The 20,740-nt window shown below is 39.0% G+C and overlaps 1 protein-coding gene across 1 annotated transcript in view; it reads right to left on the reverse strand.

Annotated features, from left to right (window-relative positions):
- LOC139725005 (probable phospholipid-transporting ATPase IA) overlaps window positions 1-20,740 on the reverse strand; it is a 78,162-nt gene that overhangs the window by 24,251 nt on the left and 33,171 nt on the right. The window contains exons 6-20 of the mRNA XM_071636096.1: window positions 18,879-18,952; window positions 17,745-17,948; window positions 16,571-16,682; window positions 15,169-15,225; window positions 14,405-14,513; window positions 13,249-13,376; window positions 11,647-11,813; window positions 8,921-8,981; window positions 8,202-8,310; window positions 6,019-6,101; window positions 5,205-5,254; window positions 4,009-4,078; window positions 2,279-2,363; window positions 1,387-1,439; window positions 293-427 (exon numbers count right to left, since the gene is read on the reverse strand). Of these exons, the coding sequence (XP_071492197.1) occupies window positions 293-427; window positions 1,387-1,439; window positions 2,279-2,363; window positions 4,009-4,078; window positions 5,205-5,254; window positions 6,019-6,101; window positions 8,202-8,310; window positions 8,921-8,981; window positions 11,647-11,813; window positions 13,249-13,376; window positions 14,405-14,513; window positions 15,169-15,225; window positions 16,571-16,682; window positions 17,745-17,948; window positions 18,879-18,952 (1,497 nt within the window). The remainder of the gene's footprint in view (window positions 1-292; window positions 428-1,386; window positions 1,440-2,278; window positions 2,364-4,008; window positions 4,079-5,204; window positions 5,255-6,018; window positions 6,102-8,201; window positions 8,311-8,920; window positions 8,982-11,646; window positions 11,814-13,248; window positions 13,377-14,404; window positions 14,514-15,168; window positions 15,226-16,570; window positions 16,683-17,744; window positions 17,949-18,878; window positions 18,953-20,740) is intronic.

A 20,740-nucleotide genomic window follows, 5' to 3' on the forward strand; every position in this document is an offset into this window, starting at 1 on the left:
TTGTTGTATAGATAGCGACTATATCAATATCAATGAGAGACCAAACACTGGAAATGGCTGCAAACCTGTCTTTAGCACAATCAAACATCTGGGTCCCATTTCATAAAAGATGTTATGATAGCAACTCTTGCCAGGACAGCAATTTCTCGTAGCAAACTAGCCAACCAACCAGGAAGCAGGTTTCTTGTTATTACCATGACACTTGCCATTGCAGCAAAGAGTTGCTATCATAGCAAAGTTTTAATGAAATGGAGCCCAGGAGTCGTCACAAATTTTGGTTTCATCTACTCACATCCTGGAGTTTGTCCTCGATGGCCGACGCCCCAATGAGGGTGAAGTTCATCTCGATGAGCTCGGCCGCCTCTGCTAACTTCTCCTCCCGGTCATGGATGGCCGTGCTGGCCTTGTAGTACGTGGCACTCCACTCCTGCACACAATGGCATAACAATAGACTCTTGTCACTTCAAACACTGAAATCCTGATTGCTGGAGAATTGAAGTACAGTGAACAACGCACTACACCTGTAAAAAAAGTATGTTCTGGTTTCAAATCCCACACAACACATATCTTTGGATGACATAATTTACCCACTAGTAAGACTTCCATCTTCCATATTCTCATACGCGAGATGTTATATGTCGTTCTAAGCTCATGAGTTAAACATCCCCTTGCCTTGTGTGACTTTTGTCGATATAATACTAAGTAACACTTCCACACTTTTGATATTATGCAATCTCCAGTGTGGTTGAGACATTCTTTCTCTTTTTAAAGGGATCGTACAGTTTTGGTTGAGACCTAATTTCGGGTTTCCTAACATTTTTGGTGAAATAATGAGAAACCTCTTTTGGAATATGAAGAGCATGTTATTCTATGAGAAATTCAACGTTTATTTGATGAAAATTGGTTCTGAAATGGCTGAGATATTTAAAAAGAGCAATTCTAATAAAGTGTGGGACCCACACTTTATCATGATCGCTTTGTTTTACTTTGTTTGTGGATGTTTCAGTGATTCCAAACCCGATTTTCATCAAATAAACTTTGAATTCCTCATAAAATGGTATCCTTCGTGTTATATCATAAGTGTTTTCTTGGTATCTCGCAAAAAGTTAAAAGCCCAATTCTCATCTCCACCAATACTGTACCATCCCTTTAACACACACTGTACAACACTATGTCCCTCAAGATGAGATCAAATTGAAACTAAGATGTAATTCCTAAGCATTAGAGAAATTTCTTCTGACTTTGCATGGTTTGAATGGCTTTCATCACAACAAGCTCTCAAATGAAATATAATTTCAGAATCATTGATTTCAAAAAGACACATTATCATATCATGCAAACACAGCTAGCTAACATGACAAACTCATACCCAAGGCATGACCTTACCTCATACTCTTGCTTGGAAATCTCACGGAAGGCAAAGCATAGTGTTCGTAGACCTGCAAATAAAATAGAAGTATTCATTCCCTTTCAATGTTTGCCACACATATACACAGTAGTTTATGTGTACATATTCTTTAAAAGGAGGGGGAGGGGGACAACAAAATAGGAATATAAATATTTTTCTTATCAAATACCAAGGTCGAAGTACAAAACATTTTGTTATTGAGAGATTTAACTCTTCACTCAGTTTCAGATGATATCTTTAATGAAGATAATCATGTGGTGAATATCACTCCATGGCAGACAATTATTCTAGCCAGCTTCCATTCCAGAATAGCCTCAGCAAATCATTTATCCCATAAGACTCGCACTACACCTCGGAAAAGAGCTACTGATACTGGCAGCCAGGCTTGGGATTTGAACTCATGACCCACTGACAACATCCTTGGTCCTTCAGGTCTAGAACTAGCTAGGCTGGCAACTTCTGCAGATCAGAAAACCCATTGATGCACACGTACACAAAATGAACACATTGTGAAGGTGTAAATTTATATTCTCTCTTAAAATGGAATGATTGCAAGTTAGTAGCATGCAAAACATGAGTGCAACTCAAATTTCAGAAAACAAACAAACAAACACATATATTACTGGGAAAAAAAAACCCCAGCATCTTGGTTAGCAGTCCTGCAGAAGATGACACCAGAAGTGTGTTTGTGCAGTTAACCTTGCTTAAGTCGACCTCCCATAAATCAAATAATCGCCTATTAAAGTCGAAGGTTTTTTCAAGTCCTTTCTCTTTATATTCTATTGATTTTAATCCCTCATAAGTCGAAGCTATTTCTTCAGTCCAAACAGATTCGACTTAGGCAAGGTTGACTGTACGTTTCTCTCTCACCTTCACAGGCAAACTGCTCCAGATGTCGGACAGTGTCCTGTGTGAACTCTTGATCGGAGGCTAGTCTGTCGTAGATGACGTTGTCCTGGTAACAGAAGAGAATCACATATAAGTCATGTACCACAGATGATGTACAAACTATGACAAATGCTCTTAATTATAAAGGTTTATAGTGAAATACTAGTCGGCGATTGGATACACATGATCACATGATATGGGACTATTGGGAATGTTCCCCTGGGCCTACAGGCAAAACATTCCTTGGGGATATTCCCTTATGGGGGGGGGGGGGGCATTTTCATGTACACTGACGACAAACAAAGGAAGTAGCAAATAATCAAATTAGGGCCCCAGTTTTGGGTATGTACTGCACACACAATATACGGAGACAATGACACTGCAAAAGAGGTTTGCATACCTAGCTGGTTATTAACTTGTTATTAATAGTACAAAAGTGACTACCAAGAAAAATTGAGATGAAGGAAGTAATCATTTTCAAAGTACTTTGGCAAACTCATACAGTATTTAACAGATGGTGGCTTTAATTGTCAAGAACATACAGAAGCTCCAAAACTGGGACTAGAAATATCATTTAGAAGAAGTTATACATCCATATTAACTTTGTCTCAGGTAGTGTTATGACCTCTCTCAACAATATTTCCAATCCTCCTAAATACAATACCTGCAATGACCACAATATGATGCGTTACTGTAAAAGTGGTTTCTTTCGCGTACAGAAACTTCCGCGGTTTCCATCGGTGCGGACTTTTTCGCGTGTGTTTAAATTCGTGGTCGGTAATGATAGCGTTGTACAAGCGACGAGTTCAAAACATTTTCGCGTGATGTTGAATTCGCGGTTCAACCTCAAAGCACAAAAATAAAACCAACGCGAAAGAAACCATTTTTACAGTATATGAATAATGATAATAATCATTATCATCATCATCATCATCACCATCATCATCATCCTATCATCATCACCATCACCATCATCACCACCATCACCATCACCATCACCATCACCATCACCATCACCATCACCATCACCATCACCATCACCATCACCATCACCATCACCATCACCATCACCATCACCATCACCATCACCATCATCACCATCATCAAAAATCATCACCATCATCATCATCCTATCATCATCATCATCATCATCATCATCATCATCATCATCATCATCATCATCATCACTATCATCACCATCATCACCCTCACCATCACCTTTGACATCATCATCACCAGCATCATCATCAGCATCATCATCACCATCATCATCATCATCATTGCTGTTGAGGTCATACTGTACGAGCTGAAATTTTCGCGTACAGATATTTTCGCGAATTGCTACTTGGAGGACATTTTCTTGTGTTGTTAATTTCGCGGTTACGAGGGTCTAACTGAACTTAGTTAATCGCGCGTTGTTATTTTCGCGTGTTATTATTTTCGCGGTTTGAAGGCGATTCGCAAAATTTGCGAAAACGAAACCACCGCGAAAATTTCAGCTCGTACAGTAACAGTAACAGCAGTCAATAAGACAATTCTGGCCTGACAAGTGCTGTCTCATGAGATGACTTTTTAACAACATTTGCATAACATTATGAAAAAGGTTTTTTCCTAACATTCAATTTTTAATGTTCTTCTCGATACTTTGACACATTAACCGTTCCCAACAGATCGGTATGTCTAGAGTGACAAGACTGGCCTCAAATACTCACAGCTCCTTTGCAGAAGAGCAGGATTGTGCCATTGCTCGTCCTGACAATGACGGACATCCTCTTCCGGTCACTGTGGATGGAGGAATTCGAGACAGGAGAGGGGTCAGAAAAGTTCATGACGTCCAGGTCATTCCTCTCAAGATTTCAATCATTCTACAAATAAAGGGCTTGTGATTTGACTAACATGACGTTTATGCAAAGACATGAGTAACTTGTGGGTCTTGCAATAAGAAACTAAGATAACTTGAAACATCTAAGCTATATTTTTTTTAATATAAATTTTACAATTAGTGCTGTTCATATGAATGATGACAATTTCATTCTTCAGTTATCATACCCTAAGAATATGAATACTACTCTTCTCCTAGGAGAAATTCTTGACCCAACATATTATTAAGTATAATGCAAACAAATACAGACAATCATTTACAATGCATACATGCAACAATTTGTATGAAATGCTCACTACTTGTTTATTTGTTATCTCAATGGCCCTCATAATGATAAAAGCTCTATTACATACAGGCACACATTATATCAGGTATTCAGCATATCTTCTGAGAGTAATTAACTTGATATAGTAAATAGGTAGAGTGAAATTTGCATTGTGATTGGTTGGATAGCATCACGTGATTGTCGGAAATTCCGGTATAGTGGAACGCTTACAGCACGCACCTACGCTTTATGTACACAGAGACGTGTAGCGTAGTACAAGGCCAAGCATTTCAACGTATGCGTGCGTAGAGCACTGGACGCAGAATGTAGGAGTTTATACGCGAGTCTGCTCTGTGATGTGCAATACGCATACGCGGCTGTACTTGCGTCGCACTGTCCTGTGTACATGTAAACTAGGCTGCAATTAACTCTGTGTGCAAGAAACCAGTGCCAGTATGGTGAGTCTAATGTTAGATCTAACAATGTTAGGGCCTAGACCTACGGAAAATACATGCAGATCGAGGTACCTATTTAATACAACAATTAGTGCATGTTCTATTGATGCACCAGTACTGGACTATAGAACTCCAAATACTAAATCATCCCTCGTGCAGTTCTATTCACCTCGGCCTGCGGCCTCGGTGAAACAAAACAGCACTCGGGATAATTTAGTATTTGTCGTTCTCTAATCCAGTAAAGTGCATCATAGAGCATGCACTATTTGTATATTTGAGTGAAGAAAAATTTAGCAGGCATCATACCTTGTAAAGTCCAAGACATTGAGGATTTCATATTTTTCTTGCTTCCCCATCTGCGGTGAAAAGAATGACACAGACATACAGAATTACAGGACAAGGAATGAAGAGACTCTACAAAACTGACTGCTATAAAACACAGATTTTCGCAAAGTACTCTGTGCTGACATTCCGTTTCATTTCATATCATTTCATTTCCACGTCTGATAAAAAGCATATACACAGAATATAAGAACTCTACATAGAACATAGGAAACATGCAAAAAAACAGTACTATAACATTTTGACAAGAGACGAAACACCACATAAAAACAGGACCAGAACACACAATGAAAGCATGAATGCACAACAAATTATTCTCAATTTTACATAACGATAGCTAGTTGGGGGAAAAAAAGTCATTACACATGCTCTCCAATAAAAGGTGCTCCACCATATGTAATTAGTAAACACATAGTGCCATTCAAGGGTGATAACCCTTTAGCAGACAGACTTTACCTATGAAAGCACAGTACCACACAGTAAAATCTTAGTGAACAATGTGGCAATGCAAAGTGAGAGTCAAGAACTAAACTTTCACCTTCTAAAATGTTTAGCCAATTTAAGGATCAGCTATAAATTTACCGACACAGAGGCTTTTGATAATCCTGCAACAACGACATAAAAATAAAAGGACTCAAATAAAAGAGAAGATTTCACTTCACCATATGAAACATTAACAAACCGAATAGTCCAAACTGGAACAAAGAGTTACGGGACAAATCCACAGAAATATGGTTTGCAGGACTTCATGAGTTAAAGATGTGTGACTTCAACTCACCACCACGATCTCTACACTCTCCGGTGTTCTCTCGATGAATTCAAAGCCAAGCCTGGCAGCGGCTTCTACAAGGGCTCCCTCGTCTGGTGAGAAAATACAAGGCAAGCTATAAGTTGAGACTATTCGTGGCCTTCACCTTAAAGGACAAGTCCACCTTCATATACAGAAGGATTGAGAGAATGCAGCAATATTAGTAGAACACATCAGTGAAAGTTTGAGGAAAATTGGACAATCCGTTCAAAAGTTACGAATATCTTAAGTATCTGCGCAGTCACTGCTGGAAGAGAAGACTACTACAGTGTATGATGTCACATGCGTACAACTATATAAGGAAAATAAAAAGAAAATTTCACAAAACTTTACTTTTTGAATAAAGTGCACAGTTCTTCGACTTGCTACTGACGTATGTTAAGGGTAATATTATTCCCCCTGCCTTCTGAAAGAGAGAAGTCGAGTGTTCTTTTGTTATGGGAGAAAAATGGAAATATGCTGAATTTTCTTTATTCTTTCTTTATATCGTTGTACTCATGTGACATCAAAAGCTATAGTAGTCTTTTCATCCAGCCGTGACTGAGCAAAAACTTCAAAAATTCATAGCTTTTGAACGGATTGTCCGATTTTGCTCAAACTTTCACTGATGTGTCCTACTAATATTGCTGCATTCACTCAACCCACATGTCTATGAAGGTGAACTTGTCCTTTAAATAACTTTTTAACTTAACTTGCAAAACTTTTTTATCAGCATTCAGTAATTGCTCCTTTCTTGATCAAATTGCAATGTTAGCAAGCCACACTCTTGTGCAGCAATGTGCCTCAGTCCAACAGGAAGGCCACATTGTACTGTAAAACACGATATACTCGGGGCATAAAAATTTCATGAATTGGAGCCGACGGCCTTTCTAGCAGCATGAAATTTTTGCGAATTGCCACTGGCATCCAATCCAATATTATGAAGGCAAGAACTTTCACGTGCAATTTAATTTTGCGAATGCTGACGCTCGCGAAATTTGCGAAATTAAAATGCAAGCGAACATTCCTCGTTTTATAGTATGTGGATGAGAAGATCAGAATAGATTTTAGGGGGATTAAGTAATCTCTTTTCATCGATTTCCAGACATCTGTGCAATCACAAAAGAAAGTACTCCAGTGAAGATACTACTCGGTAAACAAAGCAGAGCAAGGGTTAAAGGGACTGTACAGTACTGGTTGAGGTAGGGATTCATGTTTTGAACATTCCTAAGTGAGATAATGAAAAGCCTCTTATGAAATATGAAAGAGTGTGTAATTTTAAGAAGGATTCAACGTTCATTTGATGAAAATTGGTATTCAAATGGCTGAGATATCCAAAAAAGTGGTAATAATAAAAGGCGACATGCCCCAACTTTATTAGCATCTCTTTGTTTCACCTTGTTTTTGGATATCTCAGCCATTTCAAAACAGATTTTCATCGAATAAACTTTTGATACCCCTTAGAACCGCATGTTCTTTGACATCTCATAGAGTGGTTTCTGAATATCTCACAAAACGTTCAAAGCTAAATCTTCACCTCGACCAGAACTGTACACACCCTTTAAGTTTTATTGCCTCTGCCAAGGAAGGAGGTTATGTTTTCACTGGCGTTGGCTTGTCTGTTTGTCTGTTGCAAAATAACTCCAAAAATTGTTTACAGATTTGAATGAAACTTGCAGGAAAAGTCAATAATGACACAAGGAACAGATGATTACATTTTGGTCATGATCCAGGAATTTTTATGGATTTTTGAAGGATCTTTTTATCTTTTGGTATATAGGGTCAATGATCTTGGGAGTTCAAGCTGCACGTATGTGAGGTTTACCATTTGCGCTCTAAAGTGCGTGCTCTGCTTGGGCTATGCGCCGCGTAGCTGGAGGCGGACTACGTAAACAAAAGGCCTCTATATCTGGAAATTGGTTGATTTTCATCATGCATGTATGGGTGGAAATAAGTGCTTGACGGAGGTCTGCACTCTCTCAGTGCTTTTCTAGTTTTAATCTGAAAACTACAGACGTTAAAAAAAGCCGAGGGGATCATGACTACAACAACGATGCGATTTGATGCTTCTGTTATTTGCTTTTGTTCTCGATCCAAAGTAAACACAAGAAGATGAACAAAAACAGCTGTTCAGGATGCTGACTGATGACATCCCGGCGACACCCATATCCTACCTGGTGACGAGGCTTGGTACAGGATCTTCCCGTCCTCGTCCTTCTCGGGGACAACAGTGTGACATACGGCCATCATGGTGACAAACATCCGTATGTGTGGGGCAGTGGCCTGTGTGTAAACACAGAGGTCACAGAGGTCAAAGGTCAGACATGACATACATCAAAATCTTGCTTGAAACTCTAAAAAATGCCCTGCACTGGCACCACAACTCACAAGCTACTTTATGTATCAGTGTCAGTACAGCAGATGCAGATTTCGGAGAGTTCCAGTGGCCTGATTTATGGTTTAAAGGTCAAAGGTCATGGGTGAAGAATGTTCAAAGTGTACATTTCGAAGACAGATTTATGTATTCAGGTCAAGTAGAGTCTATGTGCATGCACAGCAGAATGGAGTAATGAGTGTTCCCACACAATTCCCAGACAAATTCTTGCAGAGAGTGAATAACATCCAAATTTACATGATATCTGTGAACAAGGAGGGCTTCTATTACAATACTCGCATTAGAGTTTGAAATTGATATCCACAGTGGCAAACTGTTAAAAGAATACTCTCGTTCATATTTTTGACCTGATGTACTTTTAATTGATAGACTTGTGCACTGCCACAGCAGGCAGCTCCAATGTTGATTCAGTTCAGCTCCAGTGATAACAATGATCATGACTAAAAATCTTTACTGCTCACAGGAAACCAATACATATGCCACAAATGTCATACTCACGTTTGTCTCTAAATATTCTGCAATTTTGTTATCTGAGAAGATATCCAGATCAGGATTATCTCTGAAAGATAGAAATGTTGAAAACAAAGCATAATTACTGACACACACACACACATACATACATTCAAAATATCAACTATATTTCCCCTAATCATTCAAATCAGGCACTTCGAGTTGTGTCAAACACCCAAAGGGAGCCATTTCAAATCAGCATTTTTTTTTTAATGTATGGACAGAAGATTTCAACATGGTGCCAAAAGATGTCATCAAATAGACATTTAAAATGTGAAGTTTAAAAGGTATTATTTTGACTTTTTTTTCTTTGTTTGTTTGTTTGTTCATTTCCATCTAAGAAGATGGCTGGATAGCCCATATTCAGCTACGTTAAGCTGGTCTTCCATGGGGTCCAGTTGGATGTGAGGTGGGACCACTTCACCGGGTTAAACACCCTGCTCTTTGCGATGGATGAATGAAGCGGGATCTTTTACGTGCATGAGTTGTGACTCTCTCATACACGGGACCTCCATTTTATGTCCTATCCGAGGGACAGAGTGTTTTGCCTCTTGTTAGAGGGGACGGTATGCTTACACACAACATTGCTCAGTCCAGACTCGGGTTCGAACCCGGGCCGCATGATCGTGAAGCAGACGCGCTACCGACTGAGCCAACTCACTCAAGATTGATGCCAAGTGAGAAACATACATTTTAATCAGCTGGCAATGAATAATCTCTTTCACACCGAATGAAGTTCCTCTCTGTATTCAACTAACAGAGGGTAAAAACAAGGCTGAACTGCTGGTGTATGGTTCTTTCATTCCCAACCTCTATATCATGTGACAAACTGTTAGCATCTCACTGTGATATTTCTGGATTTAAAGGGTGTGTACAGTTCTGGTTGAGGTGAGGATTTAGCTTTTAACGTTTTGCGAGATATTCAGAAACCACTTAATGAGATGTCAAAGAGCATGCAATTCTAAGGGGTATCAAAAGTTTATTTCATGAAAATCGGTTTTGGAATGGCTGAGATATCCAAAAACAGGGTGAAACAAAGAGATCCTAATAAAAGGCGTGGCCTGTCGCCTTTAATTATTATCACTTTTTTGGATATCTCAGCCATTTGAAAACCAATATTCGTCAAATAAACGTTGAATCCTTCTTGAAATTATATGCTCTTTCATATTTCAAAGGAGGTTTGTCATTATCTCACTTAGGAATGTTCAAAACATGAATCCCCACCTCAACCAGTACTGTACAGTCCCTTTAAGAGGTACAAAGAGAGGAAGTGAATATGTCAACCAACGAAAAACAAAAACAAAACAAAACAAAAACACCTGCTGTCATGGAAATAGGAGTAGAAATTCTTCTCGCTTGTATGACTGCTTTATACAGTTGTTGCTTTTTTTTCTGAGAAATTGAGAGACAGAGCTTGAGGAAATGACCTTAATCTATTGAGGACAAGATTGTTCTGCTATATACCCCATTTCCCACAGAAATCTGCTCAAGTATACTTGGAACTAGTCTTCAAAGGGCTAAGTTGAAAAGGAGGATAATACAATAAGTGGATCCACTGCAAATCAAAACACACTTAGGAAGGAAGGAAGGATTTGGGAGAGAGGAAGTCAGGTTATTTGGTCTCAAAAGGGAAATCATTCAACCAAAAGCACCTATCACTCAACAAGACTAAGAGATTGGTGGGAATGAACAAAGCTCCAAGGGCTGAAAACTGACTCAATTTCTCCGAAAGGCCACGAATAATATGTTAGGTACATGTAGCAGGAGATGACATGACAAACCCTAGAAAATGACAACAACGTATATGTTTACATTCCATAAAATGTATTTTGACTGCAAACTTGTTCAAATGCAAACAAAGTTATAGAGTAAAATTTGTCCCTCATACCAAATTGCAACCACTTGTAAGAACAGGGTCTGACACAGTATTACTAGGTATTTCATTGTTTGAGATATTTCCTTTCTAACCTTAACTACTGGATACAAACTGAATGCTACGTTTACACAATGTTCCCGACGGCCAAGGCAGATAGGACATTCTCCTGTTTTTCCCCCTCCGTATTCTAGTCTTGTTCATTTCAGTCCTCGCTCCGGTGAACACATAGATATCAGACGCCGTTCTCACTGGTGTCTGGTCTCATTGGCGTCTGGTCAGGCTAGACTACACAATATTTTCTGTCGCATCCCACTACGGACCGCCTCCAAGTTTTGTTACGGCCTGTTATGTGCCGTCTCGTTTTGTTGTGTTCACCCTGTTTTATTACGGCCTACAAGGTTTCTCAGTGGCACCGGGACTGCCCAGGCAAATTTTTTGACAATTTAAAAATCTGACAAGGCATCCATGGCAATCACAGCCTGTCTCGTTTGCCCGTCCCGTCCCGGCATGTTGTCTCACGTTCATCCCGTTTTACCACGGTGGCCTGAAACGTGACTGCCGTGGCCGACGGGAACACAGTGTAAACGCAGCATAACATGACATTTTTATGGGACTGCTCACATTCCCCCATCAAATTACAAAGATACCAAACATGTAACACCCCAAATCTTTACAGTATTTCCTAATTCTTGAAATGATAATTTTGCGATTGCTTCTTTCTGACACACATCTCTACGGGAGATTATGTACAGGTATAAGATTTACATAGGTGCCCTAGCTTAACCGCAAGAATGCCCTCTCAAGAGAGGAGAATGGTGTGAAAGCAGCGAGGACTTACCCATAAATGAGTCCTGCTATACTACACGTCTTGAACTCCATGATATTCTGGGTCAGCGTGCCGGTCTTGTCGGAGAAGATGTACTTGACCTGTCCAAGCTCGTCGTTCAAGTTGGACGTCCTGGCTGCGGCCGGCGTGTCCGTGTCTTTGTGATACATGTCAAGGTCCTGCAGACGAACAATTTGAATGTTATCAACACTAGTTTCTCTCTCTCCTCTCTCTCTCTCAAAAAAAATGTACCTCATGCAAGATCGTTTCTCAGAAATGACACCTGGTCGTAAAGATACTTGTACGACATACAACATGTACACTTGCATGCAAAGAATCGGGAAAAGTGAGGCCCAGTAGAAACAAGGGTTCAATTTCTATGTACAATGTAGGTCTGCCAGGTTTGAGTTAAATACTATAATTTGAAGCTCACATTGAAAATGCACCTTTCACTGCCTGTACTGTATGATGTGTAAATCTGCCTCTTTTGATGCTTTGCATGCTATGACTGGAATAGAAGGGGGGATAAGGATGAAGATTAAGTCACTGCCAACGGTAGGAAAAAAAAAAAGACTACTACACAAACTGACAACCACAGCCGTAACCAAAACCACAACAACAACCGCAACCACAAAAAGGAAACAGAATTAATAGAATGGATGAACAGGTGGTCTTAAGAATACTACACAGGTTCTATCATGTGTCCAACTGCTATAGAGGAAACCCAATGCAAAAGTCTTTGCATACCAGTACACAGAGTCAAAGTGACTAGACACTTGCCTGAGTAGAGTTGACCACATTAAAGATGGACCGCATAAATTCTAAATGATCAAGAAATTCTGGGTCTCAATTGACTACTGCAAAGAAACCTCGTCAAGCATGCTCCAACCAAAACCTGTAGCACCATCTGCATGGCTGGGCTGCCAACATTTTCACATCAAAGTAAGAGAGGTTCCACAGGGCAATTCCAGAAATATTTGTGTCTCACATACATCTCAATTGGTGAAACAAAATCCAAAATGGGGGAAGCTTCTACATTCTGTTGTCGAGAGATGAAGCGATATTCAGGTTTCAGGAAGCCTCCTGACGGATCAAAGAAACTTGGCAGCTCTGAGGTACCCATTATACAAATATGGTAATAAGGCATAAGGTAACTATGGAATCCTTAACCCACGAGGAGAAGCTGAGTGGGTTTAGGCTGAATTCCACAGTCACTGTATACAGTACAGTATACAGTACTGCCCTGTATATCAACAAGATTAGAGTAGAAACTCATCTGTATTGGAAATTCAACTAAAAATGGTGTTAAGCTTTTGATCTATGATCCACTTATCGACCGTCACATGATCAAAGTGGAGACGGGCCATTCTGCTGATGAAGGCAGTAGTGTTGACAGCTGGAAATTTCAGAGGAAGATATTTTGTATTACGATCTAAAGTTTAACGCCATTTTTCATACCAACCACACGTAGAACTCTCTTTGCACACACTTGCACTTCATCAAATTGGTCAATTTCTGTGAAGTCTAGTACAACCTGCTGTGCCTTGTGTCAGGATATGGGAAACATCACAGCAATGACTATTAATAGAAGGGGTGTGATCGACGAAGACTTACAAAGTTTATGAAGAGCGCCTGGCCGAATTTGACGAGTTCCAAAGTCACTGGAAGACTGATGGGGATGAGGTTGTTGTACAGGATGATAAAGGTCAGGAAATTGTAGAAGAAGGCGTTCGGGCGCTTGTCTGAAAGGAGAGAGGAAGACCATACAAATATTTTACCACATAGTTTGTTAGTTTGTTTGTTATATTTACACATCTTTTTTTTTTTTTTGCATACCACATAGTACACTGGCTAGATGATGACTGGCATGAGATGTATCGCTTAGCAAAGACATAGTCTCGCCACATCAGACGTTACGCGTGCCATTAACAACCATTAGCTGCATCTCCGCCTAGATTATAGGCTACTAGTAATAGGATGGAGCAGGGAGGGGTGGGGAGACTTTCTCAACTGGAATTACCTCCTTGGGTCATATCACTGAGGACCTTTGAGCTTTTCATCTCTCTTTCTGTTTTTACTTCCAAGGCATCCAAGCATCGGATGCTACAGCTGTTTGGTTTGTAAAACTGAACTGAGCGTGACACAATCCATCAACATGACAAACTGATATTTCCACAGCTGAGTGGCTCATCAATCTCGCCACAACCATTTCTTTTATTTTCCTTTCAAACTTCCAGGGGTTGTTTCCAAAACAAAGACGGATTGTATTCCAGCTTGTATCTCGTAGGTAAATCTTGCTTTTCAATATCTGTCTCCAACTTCGCACCTCCTGCTCCGCTGCTCCATCTAAAGGCACATCTCATTTTGATTCTCATGTTTCTAGACTTTGCTTCTTTGGTTGTACAAAAAGACTGCTTTTGCTTTCAAAAACTGGAGAAACGGTTCCTCCAGAAATCCAGGGCATAACAAAATGATCTCTACCGCTTGCCCATGCGGCCTTTTATTCAAGGGCCCAACACTTTGAACAGGCATGTGGCCATCTGCTTTACTCGCTGGTTTCAGCTTGCCATGGATAACAGGGCAGTTGGGTTTGCAGCATTTTATTTGAATGTTCGTTTTAATATGTCCCACTCTTGCTCATGCCTCTTTTCTTCTTTTGTTATGTTTGTATGTCTGGTTTTTGTTTGCTTGTTTGTTTGTTTGTTTATTTGTTTGCTTTACAGGGGTGGGGAAGGCAAGCAGGAGGATGGGGTCAGGAAATTGAGCCCACCTTCAAAGCCTAGGTACCAGTCTGTTTCGATGTGCTTTTTGTTCCAGATCTCAGCTGCTATGGCGCTTATGAGGGACAGGACCAGAAGAATAAGGAACAGGAACAGGATCTGGTGAGGTAGGAACAGAAAAAGATGAGAAAAAAAGATTATAAAAAGAGGAATTATTACACATTTGACAAATCAAAACTCAACTCATCATAAATACTACATGTAAGTGCTCTGATTTGCAAACCCTTCTCAAAAAATGATAGGGAAGAGAACATTTTTTTCAAATATTCACAACAGGGAGTCAAACGAGTTCTTTGGGCAGAAATGTTACGTTTCTCACTGTAAATCATACCCACACTCTTCAAAGTTATAGAATAGTAGCTCCTTAACCAGACATACAGTAACTGTACACTGGTTTTGCTGTAGAGATCCAGTAGACCTACACTCCAGCTTCAACATGGAGTTTACTGTGAATGCTGACACAACAAGTTTTAGAATGTATACAACACTAAAACCGAATGTGATTTGGGGCTGAATCTGGTCATCATTATAATTATAAGGATCATATGATTAGCAGGATTTACAATGTGGTCAGTTCAGCAACAAATGATATTCAATGTGCCAAAATAGTCACTGCTGTTCTACACAACACTCTATTACTATAAGTTTATAAAAAATCACTGTAATATCACATTTTCTAAAGAAGCAAACAAAATAAAAACACAAAACAAACAAGGAACTTCCAAACCACAATTGTACTGACAAATAGACATACCTGGATGTTTGTGGTTCTGTCTACTGTGGACCGCTTCAGGGGAGCCGTCTTGGAATTCTGCCATTGAATGATGTCAAGAGAACATATTTATAGACATACTATCTTGAAACTTGAGCGAGTACGATTCTAGCAAATTGAACATGAAAGACCTCTTTCTATTTTTGATTTTGTGCAGACAATATGGGTGAAATTATTTTTTATTTAGGCTCTTGATGGATAGAAGATTTTATGTATTCAATGTACATTCTACTTACTTGATCTCCTGGTGCTTGATGAACTTCAATATTCTGTGAGCAACCATTTCAGCATAGTTTTGTTTTCTTTTACATGACAGCAATTAAAAATAGATTAAAATTTAGCACTATTAATTTGATATCCAATGAACCTATCAAAAAGATTTTCAACTAGATCAGAAAATTCTGTTAAGTTACTTCTGAGTATAACAAGACAATGACATATTGTATATACGTCTACTTGGAACACATTTCATTAGATTTCAATTTCTGCCTTATTATTGGAGTTGTCAAATTTTCTTGTGACTCTGTTCTTGCCCGAACAGGAAAACCGAGGAGAGGTAACGGACCATAAGCTCCTCTCTCAGACTCTGGTGACAAAATTTCTGGTAGTTGAATATCTTTTCATTGTTTTAACGCATGGCACCATTCGTCATGTGACTACTAAAGGGTGTTAAAGGAATGGTATAGTATTGGTTGAGGTGAGGATTCAGTTATTAATGTTTTGCGAGACATGTAGAAATCACTCTATAAAATGTTAAAGAGCATACAATTCTAAGGGGAATTGAAAGTTTATTTGATGAAAATCGGTTTTGAAATGACTGAGATATCCAAAAACAAGGTGAAACAAAAAGATCCTAATAAAAGTCGTGGCCTGTTGCATTTCATTAGGATCGCTTTTCTGGATATCTCAGCTATTTCATCAAATAAATTGTGAATTCCTTCTAAAAATTACATGTTCATATTTCATACTACATAAGAGGTTCCTCATTATCTCACAAACACACAAACACACACATAAAGTTGGAAACCTGCAGCCCCATCTAAACCAAAACTGTACCATCCCTTTAAAGCTGTGAAAAGTCTATCGAGTCTATGTCCTTGTGCTTCTCAACCTGACAAACTGCAGGCTTGCCACTATGATATTGCTGTCAAATCTTCCACTACTACGGCATTTTTTTTCTTCTCCTACTAGAAAGCTTACATATCTCCTATACCAAAGGTTCATCATATAGAAACTCCTATTTTTAGATGAAACTCTCCTTGATCTTAATCTCTCTATCAAAGTCAAATGGCGAGCAGTAGATTATCTATCACATCTGAGTTTGTGCAGAAAATAATTTGATGAGTGCAAAAATATGACAAAAAGCAGAACGCAGCATACTCACCAGTAAGAGTTTACTCTCGTGGCCGGTGTAGATGACGATTCCGTGTATCCACTGGGTGTTTCTCAGTGTGGCACCACGGAGCAGGATCTGGTCTGTACAGAGGGGAACGGCTCTGCCAGGGTGGAGGGGATGGAAGGGGGTAGAATTCATGTAAAGGATGCTGGCTAGCTAGAAACTTACCAGTGCCTGTTACTATGAGCAAATTGTCTTTGTCAATTCAAAATTATTTTACAAGATATGTCAGGATAAAGGGAATATTGTGGGGGGGGGGGGGTGGTAGAATCTAGCAAGGATGCTGGCTAACTTGAAATTCAACAGTACTTGTTACAATGAGAAAATGTCTTAGTCAATTCAAAATAATCTAATAAGATATGTCATGGTAACATCTATTTAGTTACATTGTACTTTAAGCATAACGTATATTTCAAGTCATTCAAATCAAAACTAGAAAACAAGAAATGTCTGTGCGATCTCTACAAATTCTCCTTGGTTTCTTTTATATTTTATTCTGTATTGATCGACACAAATATTTTGCTTTGGTCAGGTATCCTAAAAAGATCCAATAATCTAATCCTAATCCTAATAAAATCTCATTAATGCATAATCTCTATTCATTGACGATTAATTTCAGATTATCTGTCCAGCACAGGATGCAAACGAAAAAATGTGCCAATGGGTGGACAACATACAATCAGAATTCACATTGCCAGGAAAAAATCTAAAATGATACAGAGATGAAGCTGAAGATAAAGATAGAATCATGACAGAGATACAGATAGAATGATGGACAGATAGGCAGATAGACAAACAAACACAGACAGACAGATAAAAAGAAAGACAAAGATAGATATATCATACATACACACAGACAAATAGATAGATAGAGACAGATGGACAGACAGTTCAATAGACAGACATACAAAGACAGACACAGACACACCACACACAAACAGACATATAGACAGACAGAAGAGAGATTATATACATACATGTATACAATACACATAGACAGATTAAAAACAGACAAGCAAAACAGATAAGCAGAAAGTCTAACAGATGATGAGACGAAAAGACAAACAGATAGACAGACAGACAGACAAACAGATGTGTAGATAGACAGCCACACAGCCTGATAAACAGACAGACAGACTGACAGACACAGATAGGGACTCACAGCGACTGTCCGTGCTTCACTTTGATGTTGCCCACAAACTCGTATAGGTGTCGGTTGGGCAGCTCACACTCCACTGTCCCGTCCATACAGCACAGGTCTCTCTCGCAGCTCAGCCCCGCGGTCTGGGGAACACCCTGCCTGATCTTCAGGTTGGTCTCACCGTCCAGCTGGGCCGTCTCGATGTAGCACATGGCTTGTGGGGCACTGGAGGTCCCGCGAGAAAACAGAATGAATTTGATTCTTTCTATGGCAGTTTAATCGCCCTGTCACTGTACAGGCATGCTAACCTGGAAACATTAAACTGCACATTACTTGAATATGAGACCATTCTGAAGCAAATAATTTTCACACAACAATAGATATAATGTACTCTTAAATGAATCCCACAAGGATTGGAACAATCATCCTCCAGCATTCCCAATGATTCCCACTGATCAGTTACTAGCCATCCCCTTTAAGAGAAATTTAAAGTCTATAGGCGCGGTCAGACTGGCAAAAGATCAAGAAGTTTAAGATCGCGAAGTTTCGGTCATTGGTACGAGCACACAAAAATGAAGAAAGAGCGCGCCGACTGATGGCTAGTGATTGTGACGTAACAATGCACATCTGTACATGACAATGGCCTCACGCTTTGGAGATAACGTACGCAAACAGATTGAGAAGTTTGTTGGGGGTGAGGGAAATATCCCTAGTTGGAGTGGGAAGTTTCGCTAGAAGTTTGTGGTCACACTAGCAAAACTTCGAGATCTGAAAGATCGCGATCTTATTAAAACTTCTCGCCAGTCTGACCACGCCTCATTTGATGAAAATTGGTTTTGAAATGGCTGAGATAGCTGGAAACAAAGAGAACGGGATAAAAGGTGAGACCCACCTTTTATTAGGACCACTTTCTTTTCCTGTGTTTTTGGATATCTCAGCCAATCAAAACTGATTTTCATCAAATAAATTTTGATTTCCCATAGAAATGTATGCCTTTTAACATTTTATATAAGTGGTTTCTAAATGTCTCACAAAAAGTAAAAACCTGAATCCCATCTCAACCAAAACTATACCATCCCTTTAAAATGGAGGAATGTATTTTTCTGGAGGAAGTGACTTGACCCTTGACCCTTGAGACTGAGGAAGGGCACTCACCTTGAGGCAAGGAGGACGAGGTCGGCTGGAAAGAATTCACCTCGGTTAACCTTAACCACATCCCCAACCACCAGCTGTGAGAAGAAGTAAAAACAAGAGTTGAATTCAGCTCCTTAAAGGTACTGTTTACCATTGGGAGCAGTGATTTAAAAAATGTTCGAGTTATCACATTTGATGCATATGTGTAGGTCAGTTATATCACAAAACATCGTACCATATAAATATTTTGCAATAAAGCTGAAAATATACGGAGATATCACTGTCTTTCTCACTAACCATAACTGTAGACGGTTTAGTCTGGAAACCATTTTAATATAACTATTGTTCACATTATGTATACTGATTGAATTTTTTACACTGGTTTTTTCTGTCCCTAAATCACATATTAGAACTATTTTGAAGCAATAAAGCTGGATTTTGGCTTCATCTGGAAATGGTAAACAATGCTTAAGTGAACAAAGTTCTAGCCTTGTTTGGGTTGTAATTCAAATAGTTCTGACATAAATATGTTCATTTCTTTTTTTCTTTTATACTAACTGTAAAATAAGATATTTCCACAGGCACAAACTTTTGCGAGGAGCCAAGATTCACAGAAGTAAAATACATGCGAAAGTTGTTGTTTTTTTTTTGGTCTGTAAACACAATGCAATGAATGTCAGTGCCAATTCCCAAGAGTTTCCTGCTGAGGAGAAAGGTTGTTGACTCCAATTCACGGGAAAGTTTCATGCCGCTAATATTTTTGGTTACAAAGTGAGTTTACAGAATAAACAATGACTTGATAAGGAGGCTATCACAATTGCTGGACTATTATGAATTTAACCAAACAGCTTCAAACCAATGGGAGCATTTCAAGCAATGATGTCATCTTATAGCATCAACTGATGTACATGTGGGATAATCACCTACCAGTATATCATGAAGAAATGTGAACCTTTAAAAATCTACTTCATGAGTTAGGCTAACTGCATGTATCTGTACGTTTTTCATTGCAGTTACAGGGCTGCTACCCTCTGCTCATTAAAAAAAAAAGAAAAAAATACTCTCGCACAGCAATAGGCACATAGCATTTTGAACATGAAAATAATACTTTCGTAATTTTTGTGAGGAAAAAAAAAAGACAAACTAAATATTGGGGGGAACAAAGCCATATATTCAGCGAGTCTCATTTTTCACAAATCAGGGCGTCACAACAATTTTGTGAGTGTCAAATTTGCCATCATGGAGTGCAGTTAATGAACAGAGAAATGTATGCATGTATGTCGCATTCACGTCAAGGCCAGAGTTAATAACTTTGCATGTTTTTACATTTGTGAATAGCACCTGACTTGCAAAATTCACAAAAATAAAAACCACACAAAATACATGGCATAGAAAGTAGTTGGCAGCTCTGGATTTAACTTGCTGACTCGTAGACATGACTTCACCTTTAACTACAACATTTTAATTTCTTGACTTATCAGCATACAATACTTCAAAGTACAGTACTGTATGCCCTGCAGTATGCCTATGAGTGTGCATGTGTATTTTAAGCGTATGTGTGAAAGTGTGAGTGCATGTACATGGGGGCATTTGTGTGTTTAACAGAGCTTTGTCGAGATGAATACTCAATAAGACAGGAAATAACTAAATGGGCAATTCTGCGGTTAGTAACGTTACATTTGAACAAATTTAGATATTTATTTGTATTACTAAATCACCATTTATTCATTTCAAGTCAAAATCATGTTAAAAACATGTTCATCCTTCCCAGATTTATGATACAGAAAAGCATGAATACAATCCAATAAATATTAGAATTGCTATGGCAACTAAACGGGCTGGTTAGTAACGTTACGAAAAAAGAACACGACAAAAAAAAAAAA

Source organism: Diadema antillarum, unplaced genomic scaffold (genome assembly GCF_040938485.1).
Source record: "Diadema antillarum isolate AM-2024a unplaced genomic scaffold, OU_Dant_1.0 seq00000009_RagTag, whole genome shotgun sequence".
Taxonomy (NCBI): Eukaryota; Metazoa; Echinodermata; class Echinoidea; order Diadematoida; family Diadematidae; genus Diadema; species Diadema antillarum.